Source organism: Neolamprologus multifasciatus, chromosome 15, assembly GCF_963576455.1.
Source record: "Neolamprologus multifasciatus chromosome 15, fNeoMul1.2, whole genome shotgun sequence".
NCBI lineage: Eukaryota > Metazoa > Chordata > Actinopteri > Cichliformes > Cichlidae > Neolamprologus > Neolamprologus multifasciatus.
The window spans coordinates 14,563,504-14,590,349 of NC_140453.1; the positions used below are offsets into that span (position 1 = coordinate 14,563,504).

A 26,846-nucleotide genomic window follows, 5' to 3' on the forward strand; every position below is an offset into this window, starting at 1 on the left:
ATTTAAAATAACCTTCTTATCTCCAAGAATACCCGGCAGCTACGCGTCAGAAACACCTGATGACGTAAATAGTTGCTCGGCGGCACAGGATGTCATGAAAAAATGACATGTCCAGATCTGTGATGATCAGTTACCCCTCATTTCCCCTCATGCTCATGTCCTCACAGACCTCCGCTGTGTTAAACCACCGCTGCTTCCTCAGCTGCAGGAACAGCAGCGATGCTTCACTGATGGCAGGGCAACAGCAAAACAAACCAAATGCCAACCCTGTGCATTATTGATGGCTGACGTGCACCCGTGGCCCAGTTTCTTTTTTGTTTTTATTATTAGATCAATATCTCTGTTTCATGTTTTACTTCAAAAGAGGTCACTTGACAGTCCTTGGAAATAAGCTCACCCACTGGTTTGAGGGTTACAACAGAAGATCAGCTGTGTGTGTTTGTGAAGAAGCTAGAATATCTTGAACACATCTCATGTCTTGTATTTTCTTGGCTTACTGAAAATGTTCAGTTTGCATAACATTGCATGTAGAGTTGTGACTGTGTTACTTACCACAAACAGTCATCATACAATTTAACAGGTGTAGCTGTGAACTGGCTTGAAAGTGACACATGGACCTTATTTTTTGTTTTTTAATCCTTAGTTATTTTTAATCTCTGCCTCTCTTCCACAGCTTGTCTCTTCTCCCTCCCCTCACCCCCAACTAGTCAAATGGTTGCCCCTCCTTGAACCTAGCTCTGCTTGAAGTGGAGTTTTTCCTTTCCACTGTCGCCAAGGGGTCAAAGGCGGTTGTTATTGTACATTCTTTACACTACAATTTAAAGCACATTGAGACGACTGCTGTTGTGATTCGGCGCTGTGTAAACAAAACTGAGCTGAATTGCTTGCATGCCTGACCCCACAGCTGGGTGTGTGGTCAGTGTGGTCACGATTGACTCGTGGTCAGGCGAGTCAATCAGCTGCGTGGGAGGAAGTAAAGGAGAAAGCTGATTCTTTAATATCTCATTCATTTGGAAGACGTCATTCCCGAGCGCTTAACATCTCAATCTGGACTGAGACCATTTTCCTTCCCGGCAGTGCACAGGCGTGGGGAGCAGAGGGGAAATGACCTGTCGAAGAGCTGGATGTCAACCTGTGTTAGCAGATAAGGCCCGTCGTTGTCACTAAACAGAGCTGCCAGGAGGCTGAAGAAAACAGTCGGTGCCAGTAATAATTAGGCCTCACGGCTCAGAGAGGGGCACGGCTGTTATCTGTCCTCTGCTTACGTGCTCTGTGCCGCTCTTGAGCTCTAAATACCAGGCGAGGCAACAAGTTGCACACTTAAAAACTACTAGTAGCAGATTCCTCATTCGATGAGTAGCTCAGTTTACAGATGATCGTCTTCGTTATCACAATAATGCAAGCACACTCATCTCAGACTCGCCTCTACGATGCAAAGGGGCCATAATGATTCAGGCTTTGCGTGGTTTAGTGGTTAGCGCTTTAACATCCGAGAAGAGAGGGAGGAGGATTGTATCAGGCCACCGCAGCAATGACAGTAAAAAGGGCACTTGACTAATTTCATTGAGACCTACATATAGCATATCGTGAGAACCCCCAAGGCGGTCACGTGGTCTCTGACACACTTCCCACCCAGATGAGGGGCTTCCAGGAAGCCTTCAGTGACAGCATGCAAACTCTGGCCTTAAAGCCAGAAGCATCCGCAGCAAGTGAATTCCAAATAAAAACCTCACAGCTGCCTTTTCATGCTTGCAACCCACAGTGACTGACAATAGAAACTATGTCAGGTACACATTTTTAAAAATGACCCATCTAACAAAACTCGCTCACGTCACAAAACCTTGCTGTGAGGTGACACAGACTCCCAAAATACTTTCCAGGAAATTATGTGCATGTTATCGAGCTGCGTGTATATTTAAACGAAACTTATCATCTTCATGCAGTTCATCACAGCAACTAAAAAAAAAAAAAGCTCAGAAAAGCTGGCGTCATCTTTCTGCATTTCCTTTGCAAGAGACGTGCCCTCTGTTTCAGTTTGAGCTGGATTTGAAAACTTTCACATAAGAGTTAAAATAAAGAAACCACTGACTCAAAGTACACTTGAAAATATGAATGCCAGATGAAGTAATAAAACATTTGAAGTCATACTGATAGATCATCATAAGAAGAGCATGCACAGTCAGTAGACCTTATTCAGCCAGCTCAGCAATTCAACAACTGAATGGCGGACTTCACAGAAAGATTTCACACAACAAAACTTTTTTTTCTTTCTCAATGACTAAAGATGCAGTGAGACAACTTGTACCCTCTTCTTGCCAAACCATCAACCGACACTTGAGAAAAGTATTGTGACAACTGCACCAGCCTTGCAACAACCTCAAATGCAAAGTAGGCTCAGGTTTTCTGACATGAGAATTGGGTCACCTCAGAGTTTACGAGGTGCAGAGCTGAAAGCTGCAAGATCTTACCTTCTGGCTTCTTGCGCTGCCGGAGTGGTCAGCCTGAGGAAGTGGCAGACTTTAAGTACATAGGTTAACGTACAGAGCACGGCTTCCTTCCTTTTCACATGTACACGTACTGCTTCAACCTGAAGGAGACTTGAAGAGCAACTGCTGCTTCCCTCGTTCTACATGACGCTTTAACTGCAATCGTGTGAAGCGAAAGTGATTTGTGCGCCTTAAATCTTGGCTGATAAAAGGTCATAAACAAAAGGAAACAAGTCACAAGCTCAATGTGGAAGTTTGTTTTTTATATGAAATTTTTCATGTGTGAAAAACTGCAGCAACCAATAGAAAAGGCTTGGTATACATGAAATCTATATGACTTCATATACGAGCAGTACGCGAAGATGAAAAAGACTGAATAATGATTTTGCTGATCCACACATTCAGATGCACACAGTCACGGACGGATTAATGAACTGAGCTCACACAGCTTCTCTTCATCTCCAACTAAACGCTGAAGTTTAGCGGCTGCCTGAAAATTCATCTTCCCAGGAAAAAAATCACCAAATGGCTGCGGAGGAACAAAATGACAACAGGGATGTAAAATCACTTCAATGAGGTTACAAAATGGAACGAAAGACACAAAACAACCAGAAAGAGTCTGAAAAAAGACAGAATAGAAACAAAATAATCTTAAATAATTCTCCAGATCTGAATTTTTCTTATCTGTGAAGAAGAAAAAACATCAGTAATTTCTGTTTACCACCAACACCGAGCACCAGTATAATAATAAAAAGCAGTTTACTCGAATGATCCTTAAACATTACAGCTTTCACCAGACTTGCTTTACCCCCGTGAGGTGTAAGTTACACTCATGATCATCAAGGACTCTTGTAGGAGATCAATTTTCTGAAGTCTTGATTGTTCAGGGTTACAGCTGCCTCACGTGATCAACAGTTATTACAGCTTCACATCTGCTGCTTCTAGGAGAAGGTACATCAGGCTGCTCTCTTATAAAAGCCTCGCCAGGGTGGATGGATCGCCATGTTTAATTTGGCAAAGATTTTATGCTGGATACCCTTTATCTGGGCTTGGGACCGGCGCTAGCTTGTGACTATGCGAATGTGTTAACCACAAGACCGCACACTACACAGTTCACATGACCTGTGATATATTTAACAGCTATTTTAGTATACAACACCAGGGACCCTTGCTAAACGTAAACTTTGCTTTCAGTGTTCTTTGCAGTTGCTTTATGTCTCTCTGTGTTGGAGAAAGAAAAGGCTTTTACGTGTCTGAGCCCAGACTGGCTCAAACGTGTCTCATACAGTAATCCTTCCAAGCATACAGCATAGGCGCACATTTAAAAGCTGAATAATTCATTCATTTTACAAAAGACAAAAAATACCAATGGGTGTAAAAAGAAAAGAAACACATATAAAAAAAGAAGGGCAAAACGTATTCATGCTAGATGTTTTTCCAGCTGCTGCAGGCAGCTCCCCTGATGTGTGGCAAGCTTCACTCAACATAAACAGTTCTTCCATCAATAAAAACTCTCTTTTCCCTTTAGTTTTATTCCAGTTTTCCAATCTGGAAAGGGGAACCCGGAAATACTTTGGAATCATTTTATTCGATGTGATGGCGTCTTTAAGCTCCATTCATTATTTACTTATTAATTTTTTTTGTGCACAATCAAAATCAATACAAATGTCTTTTAAAAATGTCACTTCAAATAATGGATGGAGCTTAAGAATGAGTTCAGTCTGAAATGAGGGAAGTCTATAAGTAAAGCATCTGTTAAACCCGCAGTTATCGGGTTAAACGTTTGTCCACGTGGGCAGACATCTGCACACCAATATGGCTTCCTCTGCCAGTTAAAGCTTCACTTGATAAAGTCTGTGAGTTTAATAAGTGTGGAGAAATGTCTTCATCCGCAGCGTCTCTTCCACTGATAACCTGTCGTGGTAGAAGCTGAGTCCGGTAAGGAGCTCGATGTCTCGCACTCGAGCGGTGTGGAGCTTCAGCCAGTCTTCCACCCACGTCAAGTCCGTCCCATTCTGAAGAAAAGCAGAAAGTGGGGGAGGCGTATATTAAAATGATGCAGTATCAAGAAGGGTCTGACAGCAGGTTTCCACAGAGGCAGACTGAAATAGACTGTGCAGAAACATGTGGGACGAATGGTGTTACTCACAGCACAGCTCTCTGTGTGGTCGGGCCTGTGGGGCATGATGAAGGACCTGGCCTGGAGTGGACCTGCACAGTTCAGAGGGCCAAAGGTCGAGTCCCCGCAGCTGGTCAGGATCACAAAGAAATGTGTTGGGATGGGAGCCTCGTTCCTGCAGAGATGAGAGATCACACGTAATCAAAGTGCTGCAATGGAAAAATTGAATACCTCAGTTATAAAGCCTCAGGTTAAAAAATAACCATCGGGTGTATTTTAAGTCCGATTTCTCTCATTTTGCATCTGAATAGATTTTGGCATAAAAAACATGGAAGGATGGGTCCATCTTACTTCATTTCAACAGTTCAGTGTCTTGGCGGTGTAATGATGAAGGGGGATATTTTTTGGCACACTTTGAGTATCAACTGACAGAAGTTCTCACTCCCAAAGCATAACATTTTACGCTAGGTGACAAATCGTCGGTATATTACGCTTTCGGCCACCCAACGCGTCCTTATATTACGAGTTCGGAAATATTAGAAATAGGAGAACCGTTTGGAATGAATCTACACATGTACGTGTATTGTACTTTAATCTAACACGATTAAGGTGGTGGTGAACGTTAGGGATAAGGTTATGATTAGGGCTGGAATACACGGCTGGAACGTGTGTTACTGCGGGAGCGTCGGTCTATTCAATTTCATCCACAATCCGGCGCGTAGCATAGGAATGCGGAAGGTCACCTTTCGCGTTCCCATGGAACGCCTCGGGACGTGACAATTCGTCAGTATATTACGCGTTGCGCGTGAGAATGAGCTGCAACTGAGCAATGTTTAAACACCACAGCCTACCCGAGTATTGTTGCAGACCATATCCATCCCTTTATGATCACAGTGTACTATCTTCTGTTGGCTGCTTCCAGCAGATCAACTCAAACTGGTTTCCTGATCATCACCTTGAGTTCATCATACTCAAATGGCCTCCACAGTCATCAGATTTCAATGCAGTAAAGCACGTTTATGATGTTGTGGAATGGGAGATTCACATCTCTGACCTTTTTAGGTTCTGAAGGACATTTCACCTTTTATTTGAAAACTGAAGGAATCTTTCTCAAGAAGCCTTTTTTGGATGAACTGGCTTCAACTCAAGTGCTCAAGACTTCTTAAGAATTGTCTGCATGTTGTTTAACAAACAGTCACAAAGCAACCCACCAAACTTCATTCAACTGTCATTGTTTCCAAATCTTGATCTGAGTATAGGAGTATATGACATCACATGTTCCAGCCAGCATGAAGTATTTAAGCAAAAACTGAGAGCTATTAAAGGGGAATAGCCAAATTTAGTTTGTCTGCAACGTGTGTTACTGCGTGAGCCATGAGAAACCCTAAATGTAACCCATGAGTGGGGTTACATTGAGGGTTTCTCAAACACTTTCTCAAGGTCTTTTGAGTTTTTGCATAATTGTGCATGTGAAGGCTGCATCAATTCTTTAATTCAAACAAAAACGATGCAATGAGTTCATTTATGCACTTAAATTAATATCACCGGGGGGTTGGGTGGAGTGAGGGTGGGGTGTATTGAACCAGTGCACAAAGCTAATGTGCAAAATGAGCGCGTCAGCCTTTACACATTAGGTATAATATGCATATACTGAGTCATACAGATAAAATATCTTATAAAAATTCAGTAACTTAAGCATATGGCCAAAACAATGCATATACATATTTTGTTATATATATAAAAAACACAACTTTTAAGAGTCTACACTGTTTCTCTATTTTCTGAAACTCTACAACTATTTCTTAGTTTGGAAGAGAAAAAACTGGAGACGTTTGAAACCCACATTTGCTTATCAGTCACTACATGTCCTCCTCCGAAATTATCATTCTCTTATCACAAACCCTTCTGCGGAAGAAAAAGGATACCTGATTAGTTTAACATTAAATAACAGCTCAGAGGGATTACTGACCTTGTGTTCAATGCTAACAGCTAATGCACCATTACATGCAGGAGGCATTCCTGGTGTACACAAACAGTCATGCAATCTTCATTTTCAGATGCGTTCCAGTGGACTTATAAGCTAGGATATTTTGTTTGGCCTTCCTTTGGACAGGAGGCAGGAAGGGCAGAGCTTGAGTTAAGCCATGTGCAAATGTTCTACCAAAACTACCAGGGATGTTTATGTAATACATTGCATTTTAACATCAAAACTTTAGTCTGGATAAAGCCTGAATGTAGTTTGTAAACCCTGGAAATTAATGTCTACAGCAGCACAGGTATTGCATCACTTTAGAATTCCCCATCAGATCTCATCTAATTGAGTGTGCTCAGCTGCCTGGACACTGATAGTCAGTTTTACACATGAACTATGTGCTGCGTTTCTTACATTTTATCTGAGTACTGGTTTATCTTATGATGGCTTTCTGACATTTTATATAATTATTTGTTAATACTTTTGCTGTGTGGATCCATATAAACATTAAATGTCTGGTGAATGTTCTCAGTTTGAGGACACAACAGTGAAACTCATTTTGGTTTGGGTGAGGGAGTTGCCTCAGGCAGGAAACAGAATGATCATTTTTTAGTAGGAAGCTGGAAAATGACTAATTAGTGGTCGCTTTAGTCGTTCTAAAGTAGAGCACTAATCTGCAATTAATCTGTAATCAAATTACATTTTTCTGCTTTGTTTGTTTGCTTGTTCTTCATATGTCCGCATGAGTGGTGAAAAAAGTAGAAAAAAACAAAACAGAAATAGGAAAAAAAGGCCAAAAACAAACCAAAGGTGTCATTGTCCTGCACTTTAGCTACCTGAACCTGACTTAAATTGCTTGGAGGGTGAAGTAAAAATAAATACTTCTAATTAGTGGCAATTAATTTAATTTTTATTGTGCAGAAGGACAAGAACATGATGGTAAAGTGCAAACTGTGTCCAGAAGCATCCACAGTTAAATAACATAACACACTTTATGTGTGTGTGCCCTCTTTAGAATATGGATTTGTAACACATTGCTCACATGCACCTCACTCAGGAAATGTCTACAAAAATCAAAATTGTTGTTCATGTGTGAAGATGAGTATTGTACTAATGTTCTCACTATTAGAAATCCTTCTTGATTTGCTTTAGACCTGCTGTGTCTGCTAGAGGAATAAATGGAAATGTCGACATAAGCATTTTTGCAACACAGTTACTTCCTTAAGAACTAACTTCAAAACGAAAGTGAAGTTACAGTTTTCTTTGGAAATCTTTCTTCTTTGGATTTACGAAAGGCCAAATGGAGACTTTTGAAAGTGAGTCACCACTTAAGTCTTTTTTTAATAACACCTAATAAGCAGTTGTAAAGCACAATAAATGAAAAGGGCTGAATTTAATCAGACCATTAAACTGTCAACATAAAAATATGCAGCGTCTGACAACCAAAGGACCTTACTGCATAGTGTAGCAACAGTAAATGTTACTTTGCTTCTGTCTTACCCTGATATCTTTTTTAATTCATCGACATGTCCATCATAGTCTTTATCGAATATTGGCCCGCTCATGACGTTGACTCCGTTGAGCTGCTGTGAATATTTTGGGAGGAAGACGTCATGGAAATGCGTCCAAACAGCTGAGAAAATACACACAAAAAAAGCTTTAAGTGCTCCACTGTGTTGTACAGAAACATCACTTTATTTTGCTTTTTTCCCCTGCATGCAACACATGCTAAAGTGTTTGTCTGGTCTTCCTTCATGTTTTCCTCCCGTCTCACTCATGCAAAGACAGTACTCAGCCACCAGGGGGCAGCATCTCCCAGCTGATAAACATTCTGGCAAAGTAGCTAGCGAATTTCCAGTAACAGTACAAGTCACCACAGTGGAAACTTTTCTGCAGCTTGTTTTCAGGATAAAACTCAGTTCTGCAATATCTTAATCACCCAGCACAATCTACAGGTTTCAACAGTTCTGGGTTGGCTAACTAAACACAGAGTGAAATTACCAGACCACCATGGATGTACATATTCTTTCACATATGACAGATGATTTTGTAATGCTGTAAAGTACACCGAGAGGAAGTTCAGGCTTCATAATCATGTAATCCAGCCCATTTAAGTCATCTCTACATAAAGGATGAAGTATGAAAGCAAACCTGCACAGATCCTTGACTGAAGAACCTATATGCGCTCCTTTGTGGAGCACAGTGTGTTGAGTCACTTTACAAACATACTGACTTTCTGCTGAATCCTGCTGTAAGGGACACACACAGCATGCAAGCAGGGAAACTAACCCTGGAACTGTTCCACTAACTAAACCTTTGATTGTGTTTTACAGAACAAGCTCAAGTAAATTAGGGCGGCGAAGTCCCACATAATTACATCAGTTAGATCTCTGGACTTGGGATGGGATAAAGTATAGCTTGCTGTCGGCTTTCAAGCAACTCAGGATAATTTGAAGCAATGGAAACTGGCAAACCGCAATACCTGCTGTCTGAAAACCTGAGTGTTTGACCCATTTAACAAAATCGAGCCTGTCTCAAAGATCCAGAGAGCTGTTAAGCCGACTCATTCAGTTGTGACAGATCTTTTAAGAAATGTTGACCTTGTGAATCACTGCTGGTCTCTTTACCGGTCTGGGTGCAGCTGGAAAGTTAGAAACAAATAAGCAACTGACTCACCTTTAAATGCAGGGAACATCGGTGCCATGTTGCTTGTGATTAGAGAGTCTGAAACATTGGCACTCAGATCTATAGAGGAAATGAGAGGTTAGGACAAACTGAATTTGCTGGGCATGGAATCTGGCTATGGATTAAAACTTAGATTACATGTTGTGAAGACTGATGTGTCTACTGTGAAACTAAAGCATAGCGATTTACTGGCTGAGAAAAACATTTACAAATTAGTGGAGTTGAATGCAGGCAGATTTAGGGCTTCTTTATTACATGTCCTGTGACTTATTTTAATTTTAATAATCGCATTGATGTAGTGTCAGAAGAACCTGAAATAGTTTTTTCTCATGCTTGGAAAGCTGGCGTAAAAGTCGGCAGGAGCTTCCAGGATCGCTGACTCAGACACATGGCAATGAAAGTTGGTATTTGGTTAATTGTAGGATTTTAGCCCTGCAACAGACTGGTGACCTGTTCAGGGTGTACCATGGCAGCTATGATAGGCTCCAGCCCACCTACAAACTAGGCCTGGGGGAAAGGATTAGTTAGGTTGGCTAAGCATTTGACATTGACCTTCATTGTTAGCATTCAAGGTCAAAGTTGACCTTGGAAAATTTCTTAAAATTTTCCAAATTTTCCACTAATATTTCTTAAAATCTCAAGGTTTCAGACAATTCTGCTCCAATCATATGGCTACAGATAATAACATACACAATTTTGGTTTGTAATGCTGCAAAGTCATAGTTGAAAGGTCCCACCCCTCCTCGTGAAAAACAACAAAATACAAAAAACCAAGAAGCAAAAAAACAGACTGATCACTCAGCATGTAAGAAGAAGATCATAAAACATCAAAGTTTTGGTATAGCCCTTGCCCTTTAGGGGGAGCTGTACCCTCTTGTGTGCTCTTGTTTGTACTGGTATTGGTTTGCCCAGATAACAACAGAGCTAAAACAGATTGTGTTTAAGACTTGTTTAAGCAATGATCAGTAAAATACTACACGTCACCTTTCTAACATCCACATTGATTCCACGTTCCAAACACTTAAACACAACACGAAGGGTCGTGTAAGAACTGCAAAAGGCAATAGCACCCTGAATGGTTACCAGCCTGTTACAGTGCTACTGCAGATAGCAAGACAACCACACACTGACAAACATACAGTCAATTTAGAACCACCAATTAGCCTAATGAGCAGGTCTTTAGACTGTAGTGGAAAACTGGAGGACCAGGAGGTCTGAACTGTTGTGAGGCGACAGTGCTAATGACTGTGTCTTATCTCCAGAAAAAGTGAAAGTCATTCACATTAAAAGGTTGCTACATTAATTCACTCAAGAGAAATTAATTGATGAATTAATCTGCTATCACTGCTATTGCTGTGCTCACTTTCTACCAGAACCAGAGGCAGATCAAAGGTTTCATTTTGGCCAGCTTTTTCTGCTAACCCTGAAAAATCTACCACAAACTTTGTGTATTCTTATCTCTGAACAAAAGACAGATATACAGAAACAGATAAATAAACATTCAATCCGCAGAGTGTCACTCAAGAGGAAGTGGATGCTTTTCTCTCACGCAGCTGTGAAGCATATGTTTGCTCTGTATGTGAAAATGCGCTCTGAAACATGTCGACCTGACTTCAACACAGACTGAGAGGGATGAACTGTCTCCCTCAATACCACACACATGCAGGTTCACAAACACAAACACTCACTGGGGGGATGCAGCAGGCCATAGGCAAGATCAGAGTTGTCTTTGTAGCGCAGACACTGCTGGCTGTTGTTTGCTGGGATGCGTACGTCAGCACGGACACACGCCTCCAACGCTGGGCTCAGAGGTTGCACTCTTGTCTGAGAGAGAGAGTAAGAGGTAGAGAGAGCGAGGATCAGTCAGTGTTGACAGTATAAGTGGGAGTCCAGACTAAAACGCGAGTGTTGTGTAAGATGGTTTGGCTTGGTTTTTGCTCTCCATGTGTATATAGGTCAACAAGGGCATTGCTCTGATTCTGTGCGCACAGCTCCCAAAAAAAACCCCCAAACCAATAAATCACTTCCATCCTCTGTCACAGAGGGAAAAAAAAAGATACATTTGTTTCCTCTTAAATTCTTGGTAGCACCAAGGGTTATATCATTTTGGAACCAGATATGCAAAACATTTATATAATTTCAAAGAATAGAGTGCTAAATAGAAACAATGAAAGAAAGACATTTTTGGGTATTTCTATTTCCCAGAAAAAAGAGCAGCTTTAAAATATCCATCCTCTTCCACCTTTTCAATTCAGTGTCGGAGGTGACGACATGATTCACTCTGGACAGATTGCCAGAGAGACAGTAAACCATTCGCACTCACATCTGCATGTTTTTGGACTGCTGAAAGAAGTTGGAAGCTGGAACACCCGGAGAGAACCAAACATGGGAGAACATGCAAACTCCACACAAACTCGGCACCTTCTTGCTGTAAGGCAACAGCGCTAACCACTGCTCCACCGTGCTGCCCCGCTTTGAAACACATACCGTTTACACCATGTCTACATAAAGATGCACTTTTGTGTTTTTAAACCGCATGCAAAAAATCTGGGCAATCCCCCAAAGCGGTTTGGCCTCACCCCAAAGACAAATCAGCACGAGTACAATGAAAATATTTTCTATTTTCTATTTTTTTCTAGTTTTCCAGCCCATCTAAGCTGTAAGAATTATTTGGTTAAATGCCAATGTTTAGACATAAAATGGGCAATAAGTCAATCAAATCAAAGTGACAAAAAGGACTAAACTGTGGAGATGTTTTACTCTTTACTGAGATTTAAGTAACATATAGTGTCAGCGCCTGTACGAACAGCTCGTGGGTTAAAACATATACAATATACTTGTGGAAAAAGGGGTTTTTTCCCCCCAAGAGGCAGATGAAAGGAATTTTAAATGAGATCTTGCATTAAGCTAGAGGCCAGGGCCACAGATGTGAACTTGTGTAAGTATCTATAATAAATGAACAGCAAATTAATATTTAATTGCATGTAAAACCATTTTTTTTTGCCCTTTACTTTTTTACTATTATTCCTCTTTGTCATAAAATACTAAACATTACGACTCTGTCCAGGAAACATCTTGGATGATATCTTAGTCACATTGTCCTTTTTTTTTATAATAGGCAAACTAGCTTAAAGCTAGCTTTTCATGGAAATGCTTAGCTTTGACAAGCTGCAAACTGAAGTTCTGTGTAGGTTTACAAGTGTGATGAAGATAATAGTGCTCAGTCACAAACAATCTGCAGTATGAGGGAAAAAAATACAGATGGTACAATAAGATTCTCTGTTTTACTTCTATTGTTTAGATAGAGCTTCAATGGCTACTTCCTCTCTTGCACCATGATTCAGACAGTACAGTAATAGTCTCAAGTCTCCCGGGAATGCATCACTCCGCTTGAGGTCATAATTTACACTAGAGCTCAACCACATAGTGACAAAGACAAGAGAGACTTGAACCAACATGAGCAGAGAAGATGAGTAACAGCTGCTCAGAAAAGGGATTCAGATACTAAACAACTCTGTGCAATCTGCTGCCAAACCATAACCACAGAAGAAATATAGCCGGGACGACTCAACTCTACGGGCTATGTTTAGAGATAAAAGCTCCAGCCAGCGGACTCACCAGAGGCGGAATGGTATAGGATACCCAGAGGGGCATGAGCCGGTCTTTGCTGTATCCGCTGAGGTAGTTTAAGTGGTGCAGCAGACAAAATGTGGCACCTGATTGGATGACTCGAGGGATGCCAAAAGGTTCGTGGAGGCGACGCAAGCTGGATTTCTCACCTGAAAAATGTGTAATGTGTATCAGACAGAAGCATCTCTAAAACCACCACATGTGCAAAGAAAAGTGAAATGATTCTCACTTGAGCTCAATGCCAAGAAATTTCTGTTCATTTGTTCCACCTGAAAAGAAATTCATCGTGTTAGCATGATTGTGTTAGAAATAGCTAACATAATTTAACCACGTATTCAGTATATAAAGCTCTGATGTCAATGCATTTTTTAAAGTTCATTTTTTGTACATATCCCAGCTTCTCTACTTTGAGAGTAGGATAGTAGTACTTCTATTACTCCATGCACTTCACTATGTGTTAATGAACTTCATCAGAAGAGACCAAGTAGTAACCACTGCCACTAACTACGAATAAAAAAACATAAATCCGGCGCACACCAGAGGCCTGTATTATTGATCATGATATGGGGCTTAGTGAAGTAAATTCAAGGCTAACTCTGGGTTTTCCAGCCAACATCTACACACCAATCAATACTCTGGAAAATAGTTTGTCCATTGCTGGAAAAGTCTAGTATTAGGAGGGCTAGATACTTTTTATTTCTCTGATGACCTTCAATCCAGCTTTTTTCAATTTTTCTGCAAGCAGGTTTAAAACAATTCTATTGCTCTAAAAGCTGTTATACAGCAATATTATCCAAACACAAGACTTCATTTAGCACAGTCAAAGATGAAACAACATCATATGTTAGCTTCATAGAACATGCAACTGCAGTTATAGTCAGATCCCCGAGCTCTGCTGTGTTCTGTCCTGGAGAATTCTAATTTTTCGCTGTGCACACAAAGAATGATTAAGCGAAGCACCAAATATAACCACCTAAAAGTCTACAGCAATGCCACTGTGGATAGAAACTAGTCCCAAAATAAGCCTGAACGTGTGTTACATGATCTTGTGATGTAGGAGTGATGAGCTGTTCTGTGTATTTACAAAACTCTTTGAAATCATGACTCTAGCAAAAGGCCCACATGTCCCAGTTATCAACCACCACAAAGCACTCATCAGCTGAAAAACACGGAGAAGAGTCTCAAATCTAACCAATGCATATGCATGTAACTGCACACAACTACGATCTGTAAAAACAGAACGCAAAAAAAAACAAAAAACAGATGTTTGGCAGATCTTTGTATAGTTTAATGGGAGTTTACTGACAGAAAGAATATTTCATATAAAAATAAGTTTTAGACTAATTTAAATGTTGGCCAGGCACTGGTCCATAGCTATCTAGTCAAAGAAATTTTTGTCCCCATCCATCTAGTAGGTTGACAATAATCTTAGGGTCTTTAAACCTAGTAGAAAACATTCAGTGGGTCCCATAAATGGCTTTAAAAAATTCATAACATTTCACTCTAGTTGTAAATATATTTCATTCTTGACATTTGCATCCAGAGGCCAAAAATAAATCTGGTTTGCACATACCATTTCTGTGGTTAGGGATTCACAAGTGCACTGCAGGTTGTCAGAGGGGAAGAAGTCATTAGAGTCACAGGGGATGTCGTGGGAGAGCTGTGCTGGGAGAACTGGATTATGGATGGGGTGCTTCAGGAGGTGGTTCAGACTACCGTGGGTCCCGTTGTTTGGAGAAGGACGAATGCCAAGAAGATCTGTTTGATAAGAGAAGAAAATGGTTAATTAAATGAATAGGACACATCAAATAAGACAACATGTCAGTGTATTTGAAATGAAAAGAAGAGTCACGGTTTCAAGAACACCAAATCTTTACCAAAGTTATCACACAGTACAAATATAAGAGTTCAGCGACTTATACAAATTTGCATTTGTTTCAAAGAGAGCGAGCCTTAATAGTCAGTTTATTATTATGCTAAAAAAATACACTAGCAAAGAGTAAATCTGCCTAAATTCTATTTTTTTAATTGATACTGCCTGAATTAATGGAAGATGAACAAACAGCCTATTCTATTTTGACCTACAGAGCCACTACTGTAGCTGTCATACACCGTATGGTTGTGTGTTCAGTTTGATTCTGACTTAGAGTACTGAAATAACCGGGTTACTCTATCTTTTCGTCAGCATGGTAGATATGGTTTTCTTTTTTCTAACACTTCTTTATTTTGGAAGTAAAACACAGACCTGAAACTCAGTGCAGACGAAGCACACCTGCTTCCTCTTCTCAAGTGTGTTAACTTATCTTTTAAAAATAAGCAGCTGTTTTTCTAAATTTGATGAATTATGGGGTTAGTAAACTATGTTAGGCAAGGTAATAAAAATGAAATCAGATGACTTGACTGTGTCTTGTGGACATGATTCATATGATGAAGCGATGGAAACTAATTATGTCACTGCAGAAATAGTTACACATTCAGCAAATGCCCCGAGCTCAAGCCATTGCTGCTAGTGTCACATTTATCTGCTAAATTTGTAGCTGCAGCATGCTTATCTTAGACAGAAAGTCAGCCTATGAGGATGTTTAGAGCTCACTGATTGAAACATTATATCTCCTGCAGTTTAAGACTATGGTATCAATTTAGAAGGTTTGTGAGGTGGACTAGTTCTCGGCTTTGATCAGTAATTCTTGTAGTCTCCTCAGCTCGCCTGGCAACCTCAAAGGGCTAACAAAACTTCAGGGTACAAGAGTAAAATAGATGTTCTCATTTAGCTCTCAGCATGAAAGTCAATGAGCGAATATGTCTAACGAAAAAGAAACGATAAAGAAAAAATATTAGGCTTCGTTACAGGACAGGAGAAGAATGTGCAGTGAGCAGTGTGAAGGAACAATATAACTTACCACACATGAGGTTATATAATTCAATGTTCTCAAAAGTTGGCACAACTGTGCTGTGTTTAAATGCTGGACCGTAGCCAATGAAGATTGCCTGATGGAGACAAGCAAACAAACAAAAAACCAGGTAAGACTTTCATTAATTTCTCTGCAGCCTATAAAATAAAAAAGTGCGTATATTGAACTATATGATCTACAGTTTGACAGTTTATCAACTTAAAACCTACGTTTAAATTGTTTTTGTACAACAAAAAGAAATCACTGAACACTGAACGCTTTGATTAGATAACGCATAAATATTTGAAAGGAACTAAAACAGTAAAATGACCTTACGTAACCTCAGAAGTGAAGGGTTTCAATTCTAGGAAAGCCTTGGATGGATTCACAGATATTTGCCTGTGATCTATTTCAAGGGCAGTTTGCAACTTTCCCTAGCTGTGCGCAGGCAGGCCGGCAACCGCTTACACAAAAGTTGACTTTTCTCGACCCTTTTTTTAGATCAGTCTGCAGTCTTGTAAGCTAATTATACTGAGTCAAATTCCAGTGTAAACCACGGCCGGAAGCATAGACAAAAATACCATAAAGACTGACATTACGGTGGCAGACAGAAACACCTTTCTCAATTAAAACAAACTCAGTCAAAGGTTGATTGTGTAGGTGGAGAGAAATCCACACAAAATGTAATTACGGTACTTAGGTCTGGGTCTAGACATACCTAATGCATATGTTTCCTTTAGATTTGTTTCACTACAAGTACAAGCCTAATTCCAGAATCTGTGAGAAAAGATGCTAGGGCAGGGCCGTGTTTACCGCTGTGTAGCATCTGCTCTTCTTTTAACAACAGTTCATAAACATCTGGAAACTGAGGACACCAGCTGTTGGACTTTGGGAAGAAAAACATTGTCCATTTCTTGACTGATATAGGATTCTAGCTGCTCAACAGTCCTGATTCTTCTTTGTCGTATATTTGTTTCACGATGTGCCCAAGTTTTTTTTTAACCGGTGAAGTTCTGGACTACAGGCAGATCAGTTCAGCACCCAGAGTTTTTTTAAAGCTCATCTATTAAGACATTACATCGTGCTTTATTCTGTAATAGCTGTGGTATGTAATTCAAAACCATCTTTCCGAAATATAGAAGCCCTTCCTTGAAAACGATGTCATGGGAATGAGAGCAGATGTTAGTCTAAAACTTGTATATAACTTTCAGGACTGATGGTGCTTTTCCAGATGTACAAGCTTTGAAGCGAGCACACATAGCAAGCTGAATGGTTCATTTTCAAAGATGACAGTGCTTTAAACCTTCCTTCTGTTCAAAAATCCATCTATATGCATATTTAAAGCTCACTGATTAAAATAATATATCCTATTTTTTTATTTCCATAAACAAACTACAGTATAAAGATCATGTTGGACTAATTCTTAGCTGTGATCAGTATATGTAGTCACAAAAGCTCGAACATTACTTATAAAAGAAATCCAGAACAAATCTAATATTTTTGAGCAAACAGCAGAATATAACAAGATAGTTTCTTTTTTTACAATTGCAAACACATAGCATGACTTGATTATCCAAACATGTGTGTCAAAACATCGTAAGATATGTGTGAGGTATTATGCGATGATTAAAATGGGAAAACCCACTGTTACAAGGATATCTCTGACACAACTCTTTATCTTTCTGGGTATTGTGGCCAAAATGATCTGACTGGTGCTATTAACACTGATCTATCGCAGACAAAACGTTATGGAACATTCACATCTGTGTGTGAGGAAGGACAGTTATGGTTAGTCAGAGATATTACACTTCCTGTTCCTGCTTCTTTTTTGTCTGTCTCACTGCATAACTAGCAGAAATGGCGAGTAACAAAGCACTAATTCTTTTTTTGTGTATTTAAATGGATTTTTTTCAGGTATCTGTAATTCACTCCACTACTTAACCAACAACGTTTTGCTTTTACTTCTACTTAACACATTTAGATGTCGATTAGATGTGCAAAGTACACATTTTTAATTTTTAGTAACTTAAAATTGGTATATTAAACTGACTATGCCGAATCATTTGTTGAGTTTTTAACTGTTTCTGGTTAAAAACCTAAATCAATGAGAGAGAATGAGAGGAAGAAGAGTTAATCTTCTTTAAATTAAATTCCTCTGACCTGCATGTTGGTGAAGAGGTTATCAGAGCCGTGGAATCCGCCAGTGCAATACTTGATATCACTGCGTTTACTAAGGAGAGAAAATAAAATTTATCTGAGGGAAAAAACACAGAACAAAATAAACTCTGGAAGTCACTAAACATACTTCCCTTTTAGGTGTAACTGTAATTGTGTCTGCCAGCATTTTTGGATGATTGCACAAATTACATTCAAGGAAGCATCAGCAAAAAAAAAAAATAAAGATATATAATATATGTCAGCTTGTTTCTTAAAAAACAGCTCTGCTAAGCTAAAAAGGGAAACAATAAAAAACATTCTGTTTTATAAAATAATATAATAATAATACGAGTCAAAACATCGCACCTACATATTGAGGCTGCATGTAGGCGAATATACACAAAGGTAGTTCAGAGATGTTTAGTAGAGACATGAACGTTGTAGTTACAGCTTAACATATATGCTTGCAGAATGATCTAGATGCAGGTCAGCATGATGTGTTACTTTACGACAGGAGGTTTACATGGCCATGAGATTTCTATGATTTAATTTTACATACAGTTTGTTGTTTAAGTTAAGTTGTTAAACCAAAATGCACAAATTACATGCTTGTAAACAAAAATGTTAACTTAATTAGGTTAGAATTTAGCACTAAACTAAGCCTTTAATAGGACTAATAAAAGGTTTTCATGCAGCCCGACCTGATGAACTAACACATTAAAAATTAAAGAGAGTATCACTGATTGTTTACTTACAGTGCTGCTTGCCAGCCTGACTTCATGTAGAGGTGACCCCTCTCTATGCGGCTGTTTTTAGCAAAGTGCATTCTTTTGGGAAGGTTTTCTTTGAGGTACGGCCTCATTGGCTGGTCAACGGTCCTGCACTTCAAAATGGACACAGACAAGGAGAATCAACACACAACAGAGAGAGAATGGGACTGTTTGACTTTCCAAGCAAGCAGATAATCTTTCATTCTTCTTATGAATACAAGAGTCCGATCTGGAATATTTCGCATACCGACAAGTTCTTCACCAGGCCCTCATAGTCAACTGAAAAAAGAAACACAGTACCAAGTCAGGCATGCTAATCTCCTACAAAGTGGCACAGAGTAATGATATAAATCTGGGAACAAGGGAATTCTGGTGTTTTTAAACAGGAACTCACAGGAAGAGTAATCCTGTGGGAGGCGACTTGGTCTGATGCGAGCAGCTGGGCCTTGGATTACAGTGAAACCAGAGGTGTCTTTCTGGAAATCTGACACATATGATGCCCTTTCACATGAAGCACTCTCCATGCCTATTGAAAAGAAGTCATTTCACTAGGTTGTCTTCAGCAGGGCAACAAATGACACAGAGAAAGGCACCAGAAGAAGTTCTTAAACAAAACCTTATAATGTTTAAGAATTGTTTAATGTTGTATAAAAGCTACAAAAGTTTGCAATTCCTCTGAAATACAAAGTTTAAAGCTTTCCTCAGTAAAAGGGGAAGATTTGTGGCGTACTTTTCCATTCATTTCTAGGGATTATGTTTGCAGTGCATGCAGGACGTGATATTTAAAATGACAGTGCAACATGTGTTGGCAATGTCTTCGGGTGTGACATGAGCACTCCAGCTAATTGCTTGTTTCTTGCCTTGCCAAGCTAGGAACTACCAAATACTAAAATTAAAATTAACATCTTCTCTTGTGAATGATATGAAGGTAAACCTTTAATGAAGAACAAAATCTGTTCATGGATTTTAGAAAATGTACTTCTTCTCTTGGAAGTAATGTCTTAGATGAGGATATCTGGGCATCGCCCTGAGCCACATCCACTCCAACACACTGATCTTGAGTGTGTAATTACAGGGCTAAACATCTGGTCTCCAGCCATCCAAAGAAACCTCTTTCTCTAATACTGAGAACATTTTACTTAGTTAACATGCACACGACTTCTTTATTCAGTTCCTCAGTGGCAGTGGTCTCCATTCTTACCGACAGCAGGTACACTAACTGACAAACTGACATCAAGACTCAAAATAATTTCACTTTGAACTGCCAAACAATTTCCAAGTCTCCTTATTAGGGTGTGTAACAGTAACATTTAATGTTTTAAGGTATCCAGTTTAAGGTTTCAGAGCTCTAATGTGCAGCAGTCTTTGAAATGCATGTCTTTGAAATGAACAGGAGCACCGAGGATCCTCTCAGTGATAAAATAATTAACTGGAATCAAAATGTTTATTTGACTATTTTGTGCTTCAGATCCTAAGATTTATGTTTTCTTGCAGGACTAATTGCTTGTCAAATTGCAGAAGTGTTACATTTCTGCTATATTTCGGTCTCCATGTTATCATCATCAGCTGATGACGTCACTAATTGGAATAAGAAGCATGTGGAATGCCCCTTTATGTGAGCGAATGGAAAGAAAGCCTGGCTATTTTGAGTTCCATTTGCAATATACTGCTCAGTTCCTCAAAAATGCTCAAAATATGTCCATTTGTATTTTAGCTGACACTTCAGTGAATCAGTCGTTTTCAGTATTTCCATTAGAAATTAAGCCATCTGCTAGCTAAAAATAAGATAATGCTTCATTTCTTTTAAAGTGTATTTCAGTTTCAGTAAACTGGTAATTTTCTGTCTCAGTCATCCCATGTAAACTGTATCCCAGCTGTGGAGAGTTGGTATTTATCTCACCGTGGTCAGATGCGACTATTATGTTGACACAATCGTGCAGGTTTTTTGCTTTTAGGCCATCCATCAGCATGCCCAGAATCCTGTCCACCTTTTCCAAGGCCCAAACGATCTAAATGAATAACAGAAGTTCAAGTTCTAACAGAGTTAAAATGTTACCATGACTGGAACAACAACACTGAGAATCACTGTGCTTTTGCCATGCAAACGCCCTATCAACAATGTGCTTTAGATAAATATTTACCCAGCAAAATGAACTAACTAACAGATTTGTTACCATAAGAGACTATTTTGACTATTTGAAGAGGTTTGACTTAATACTTTCAGTGGAATAAAATAACTATAAATAAATGAAAATGGAAAAACAGCATTACAGGTCCTTCGTTGTGCAGGCAGCAGTAAGCAGAGCTGAGTAGACCTCCCTTTCACCAACCACCACTTCCATCTCACCAAAGAGGTGCTAAAAAGGTTTTAATTCAGCTGAGAGAGTCGTAATCACTCCACAGCATCCTGATTTTATCCCAAGGGCCTATGTTCCAAAAACACCACACTTAAAAGGCATCAAGGAGTCATTCAGGACAGATGCCAGAATCAGGTGGTTGGTCAGCTAGCAACTTAGCTTCTCCTTAAACTGTTGAACAAGACAAGACATACAGTTCCAAAAAAACCAAACAAAACCAAATGCAATCAGCACACTCACTAACACCCTTCTGCCCAAACAGTTTGTTATGGACAAACTCCCTTTAGTGCAGATGTCCTACCAAACAATCCATTGTTCACATCAGCGTCGAGTTCCCTCAGTTGAGGAACAGTTTTCAGTTGGTGCCCTAATCCTGAGCTTGGCCGGATTTCATGGATACAATGTGGTAAAATCTGTATATTTGTTCATCTGTATATCTGCCCGTCTGTATAGCAATATACAGCATCTGTATGCTATATAGATCATCTGTATATCTGTATGCAACAGTACATTTGTCTGTAGTTCATCTGTATATTTGGTCTCTCTGTACATAGTCTGTTCCACCATTTATACTACCCTTATTTGTATATATCAGTATATCCATACATTTAGTAGCTCTCTGCTTATCTGTATATAATTGCTCTTATTGCACTTACTACTCTTGCACTTAGATGCAAACTGTATTTTCTTACCCTGTATTTATACATGTGTAATGACCATAACGTTGAATCCTAATCCTAAAATGTGTTTATCCTAGTTAAAGCAGTTAAACACTTTTTTCTTCTTCATTTTGTGCTTAATTTGCCGCTCACCAGGACCAATTTACACTAGCAGGAGCATATTAACTGAAACCCCAGGCATACATTATACAACTGAGTGAACCCGTGATTGTAAGGCATGCTCAGTCAGCTGACGAACACCGTCAGCACACAAATTTTCCACACAGAGCTTTCCTCTAATGATGTTCCCTTCTTTTACTTAGTAATTCTTTTAGGTAATCAATAACCGTCTTGTTAATGCAGGCAAATAACTCACCTGCGTACTTTCTGGCCCATAGTAATGTCCTGTTGAATCAGGTTCATCCAGGTATAAAGTGTAGAAGTCAGGTCTAAAGACAGAAAGCCAACAGTTACGAGTGATATAGAGAGTTTCCTTATGGGAACTTACGACATCATCTTTGTTATCATAAAGATGAACATGAACCTTTCTCCCTCAGGTAAATCGAGCCAGTCAAGCAGTGTTGACACTCTCTTCTCAAATACAACAGACCTGTGGGACAAATGTAATTTATGAAAGCATCAATACAGCACTGCATTGAGCTACATTTTACTCTTCATTGGCATTGAATCAGAAGCTTGCGTGGCATTGCTCTTACTTGTCATACATCTTGTAAAAACTTGGGAAGGTGCCATTGATGGCGACATCAGAGCCTGGCCAGAAGAAAGTTGCTGATTTCAGCTTCTGATACATGGCTGTGAGCCAGACCTGACGAGAGAAGTTAGGTGAGATAGAGAAATGAAAAAATGAATGAAATTAATAGAAAGGAGGAGGAGAACAGAGTGCCATCTAGACTTTATTCTGAGTGAGTTGCAGTAGAAAATTGGATAATTAATTTTCAGTACATTGCGGCACCAGTGTTTAGTACATCGAGTTAAAAGCTTAATCCCTCACAGCCCTGTCAAGTCAGAAGGCAACCTAAGAGTAGGATTTTATTCTAAATGAATACCCATTAGATCTGCAGGTAGATGTATTAGTTATGTAGCTGTCTCCTAAACATTTGGCTGATGCACTTAGCTGTATTGGTTCAAAAGTCATTGTGAAAGAATTCATTCCTACAGACTAAATTGCTTGACAGGGGTCATCCATCTCTCCTTCCCTCCTGAAAAGCCAAATGGCAGCTGCATTGTGTAATTTCAAGAAGAGCACTTTGTCACACACTTGAGAAATGAGATTTAAGAGGCCTCTCGTTTAAATGAAAACCACAAAGCATCTAAACAAGCACCACACGCAGCCCTCACAAGCTGTCACTTAGCACGAGCTCAATCCATAATTATAATCAAGAAACTCCTTACAGGGAAAACCAATTCTCAGCAGTCAAACTTGACTCACTGACTTGTGTCGTTCATAGAAAGCAAATTACATTGTGATGAGCACAGTATTTCTATTTCTAACACATGACTAGTGCGCTGACTTTTGCAGGACTATGAACAACACTGTCTAACTGGGGTTCTCAGATGTGTGAAATTCAGAAACAGTATTCCCGAGAGCTACATTTTTGTGGCCATGTTCAACAGAACCTAAATTTCCCTAAAAGGGATTTGTTATTAGCAGGTTTTACTTTTGGCCTCTATGAGCCTGAGCTTTGCTGTACTAATTTACCACCTTTCTACACAACAGATTCACTTACTGGTTCTCCTTGATACCACTGGGGGTAAAATTTCTCATCCGTTTTCAAGCTGAAGAAAGCATTTCGTTTCACATCGTACATCTTGTTGTCCACAATCCCATGAGACTCGGGATAAAGACCCTGCAGGAACAGAGATAAGATAAACCAAGTCACAATGAGCTGCTTTGATTCTGTGGCTGCAGGGATTTAAAGGTGATTACCTCTTCTCTCACCATCTTTCAACCCCAAATATTACAAGTAACCACAGCAGTTTATCTTAATTGCAGTGTCTGATTTCAACCAATAAAGGTGGAGTCAACGTTATAAGCGTCTTGCTGGAGTTGTTCTCCGTACGAATGTAAGCCATTAGGTCTCAACCATTCCTACCATCCCGTGGGAAATGTTTACACTTCTTTACATACAGATTTAGAGTTTGAGCTTCTCTTACTCCAAATGTCTGTTCCGTCTGTAACAATTGAAAATAAAATAAAATAGATACATAATAATAATAAAGGTCAATTAAATGGACCAATATGGCAAGGCCATGATGATGCACTTGGTAAAGTAAATCTGCTAGGCATCTTTCTTGGCCTTCAGACAATAATTCTGATGGCTAAAGATCCAAACGGGGCAGGCAAAAAAAAAAAAAAAAAACCAAACAAACAAACAAACAAAAAACAAAAAACAAAACAAATAAATGTTTTGCTACTTTATTCTCAGTCACATCTGCTAGCAACCAAACTAAACAGAGAGGGGGTGTCACTGACCGGTGTCCAGGCTTCTGTGAGTGAGGCCCTAAGTACTTGGCTTCAAGCACAACTGGAAAAAGTTTAATAACAATAGCTACTTAGTCACGGTTTCCACGTTCACAAACAAGTATAATCCTGGAATAAGTCTATTAACTAAACCAGTTATTTTTATAGCTTTTTTTCCTAACTTTAAAGTGGACATGAAACACTTCATGTATAAAGGCTAATTTACATCATCATCTCAAAAACTGACACAGATGTAAAACTGTCTGTGAAGCAGGATTTAAGAAATCCTATTTTTAAGACATGTTTAGTGTGATAATCTTTCAGTACAGAGTGTAACGTCACCGGATTGGTTGGTTTCTTGTAGTCAATAGACTTACATTAGTTTATGTTAGCTAACTAGTGACAGAACCGATGGAACTCAATGGAAAGCAAGGTGACTAAAACTAAAATCTGTTTCAAGTGATCACTTTTGTGCTGCCTCTGACTGCAACAATGAGCTTTATGTTAAAACTAAATTTATACTTTTCACTTTCACTGCCTCTTTGTTGTTTGGCTAGCTGGACTCAAATGGGAAAATTCAGCTGTTAGCTGTAATGTTTGGGTTTGTAAAGCATTTTATGAATGAGCACTGTGTGGAGGAGAGCCATCACAGGTTTCTTAAATCCAGCTACACATACAGTGTTACATCTTTTCAGTTTTTGAGAGCAGGGGTAGTGTAAATTAGCCTTTAAACATCAAGTGGTTCATGCCCACTTTACATATATAGAGAATAATCCCTTTTCAGTTCACTGATCACTGAAACCGAGGCATACTAAAGGCACATTCACACCTTTATTCAGGACTCTAAGGCTACGTTCACACTGCAGGTCGTAATGCTCAGTTCCGATTTTTTGATCAAATCCGATTTTTTGATCAAATCCGATTTTTTTGTCTGCTTGTTCACACTACAAATAAAATGCGTCAGGAAACGCGCTCTAGTGTGAATGCTCAAAGCGGCCCACATGCGCAAAAGAAGACTGTTCTGTTTAGATCTAGACCAAACAGTATTGTTTGACTGATGGCCCTTAATATAAAGACTTATTTAGGACTTTACGTTAGCCAATTTTTGCTTTAAGTTATTTTGTTATTTACATAATAATGTAAATATTTACATTATTATGTAAATAATAATAACCTAATTATTATTATTAGGTTATTTACATAATAATGTAAATAACCTAATAATTATCCTTATTGCTGTTTTAGAGGAGCGGTGCTTCAAAGGATAGTTGCAGATTTCTGTCAGAATCTGCAGATTATACAGTACAAATAAAATGTTCACGTTGTCTTTTCAACAGTTTCACTAACATCTACACTGGATGGCCAGGAAGCGTTCGCGATGTCTTCTCGGGCGCTTCTCCGGCGCTGATAATTGGCGTCTGTCTTGTGTCAGTGACGGAAAAGACGGATTTAATGCGACATGACCGTTCACAGCAGTCGCTTTCTAAAATATCGGATATTTATCGGATTCAGTACCACATACGAAAGTGACCCAGATCGGATTTGAAAATATTGGATTTGTGCTGCTCACACTGTCATACCATGATCGGATATGGGTCGCATAGGGTCAAAAAAATCGGATTTGATGCGCTTCCGCCTGCAGTGTGAACGTAGCCTAACTGTAACTACTAGGTGCTTTTCCTATCATGCTGACTTACATGCTGCTGGCTTTGGCTGCAGCAACTGTGTTGCTACTTAGTGTGTAGTTTTCTCTACATGCCATCTGCACCCTTGTCATATGCTACAAAAACCATGTCTTATATGACCATACACTGGGTTTCTTAATCACTGCTAGATTATTGGCAGATTAAGAAACCCTGGGAAATGAATAACCAGTGATGTCATGTGGGTATGTTGAACGTGCTTTGTAGTAAGTGCCCCAGGTAACTGGGTTGGTCACATCACATTCAAACTGCACACAAAACTGCTCATTGAAAAAGTTCATTGAAACAGTTACAAATTACAAATACATCCTTACACAACATGAGTTATTCATCATCACTGACCAAACACTGTTGCCCAGCAAACCTGTTTGTATTTCTCACTGAACAAAAAACACTCACAGTCACAATGGTGTAGTGGTTGGGAAAGGTCTTTGTGGGATAAACAGGCCTCAGGTATGGCGTTGTAGTTCCATTATTTCCTGCAATGTAACAAAGTCACATTGTTACCATGAGCTGTAAATTGTAAAGAACTGTGAGACAGGCGATGTTTTTGACTTACGTAACTTGCTGATAACAGGCATGTGACTCGCATGTTCTTTCAGATACGCTGCCCGGAAACCGTCCAAAGACACCAGGATGAGAGGAGGCTTTGAAAATCTGGACAGGAAAAACATCTTATAAATTTTAATATCTTATACATTCTCTAAGGGGACGCTGTGTTTATCATTAATAATCTGGAGTCATCTTTCCACTCCTTCTAGTGCCAAGTTTTTCTGTAAGCAAGTCTAATCACACAGTAGCATCTTGAAATGGCTACAGTCAGTCATTTCGAAGCATTTTTTAAATTAACTTTCATATCATAGCTCACTGAAACATAAAAACTGAACCAAATTTAAGACAAATGAAAATTTAACTGACTTTACTTTTCCATCTGT

General features: G+C 39.3%; 1 protein-coding gene across 2 annotated transcripts in view; it reads right to left on the bottom strand.

Moving 5' to 3' along the window:
• Nucleotides 1–26,846, bottom strand: part of enpp1 (ectonucleotide pyrophosphatase/phosphodiesterase 1) — a 37,568-nt gene that overhangs the window by 391 nt on the left and 10,331 nt on the right. Inside the window, exons 4-23 of one of the 2 annotated variants that reach the window (XM_085132595.1) lie at nucleotides 26,471–26,568; nucleotides 26,311–26,390; nucleotides 23,475–23,594; nucleotides 22,443–22,552; nucleotides 22,271–22,336; nucleotides 22,103–22,175; nucleotides 20,611–20,719; nucleotides 19,105–19,236; nucleotides 18,958–18,989; nucleotides 18,696–18,823; nucleotides 17,944–18,013; nucleotides 15,793–15,880; nucleotides 14,466–14,650; nucleotides 13,122–13,161; nucleotides 12,881–13,041; nucleotides 10,951–11,086; nucleotides 9,254–9,322; nucleotides 8,078–8,210; nucleotides 4,636–4,780; nucleotides 13–4,501 (exon numbers count right to left, since the gene is read on the bottom strand). In XM_085132595.1, the coding sequence (XP_084988721.1) occupies nucleotides 4,349–4,501; nucleotides 4,636–4,780; nucleotides 8,078–8,210; nucleotides 9,254–9,322; nucleotides 10,951–11,086; nucleotides 12,881–13,041; nucleotides 13,122–13,161; nucleotides 14,466–14,650; nucleotides 15,793–15,880; nucleotides 17,944–18,013; nucleotides 18,696–18,823; nucleotides 18,958–18,989; nucleotides 19,105–19,236; nucleotides 20,611–20,719; nucleotides 22,103–22,175; nucleotides 22,271–22,336; nucleotides 22,443–22,552; nucleotides 23,475–23,594; nucleotides 26,311–26,390; nucleotides 26,471–26,568 (2,128 nt within the window). In that variant the 3' untranslated portion in view covers nucleotides 13–4,348. The remainder of the gene's footprint in view (nucleotides 1–12; nucleotides 4,502–4,635; nucleotides 4,781–8,077; nucleotides 8,211–9,253; nucleotides 9,323–10,950; nucleotides 11,087–12,880; nucleotides 13,042–13,121; nucleotides 13,162–14,465; nucleotides 14,651–15,792; nucleotides 15,881–17,943; nucleotides 18,014–18,695; nucleotides 18,824–18,957; nucleotides 18,990–19,104; nucleotides 19,237–20,610; nucleotides 20,720–22,102; nucleotides 22,176–22,270; nucleotides 22,337–22,442; nucleotides 22,553–23,474; nucleotides 23,595–26,310; nucleotides 26,391–26,470; nucleotides 26,569–26,846) is intronic. The other variant, XM_085132596.1, reaches the window with a different exon arrangement.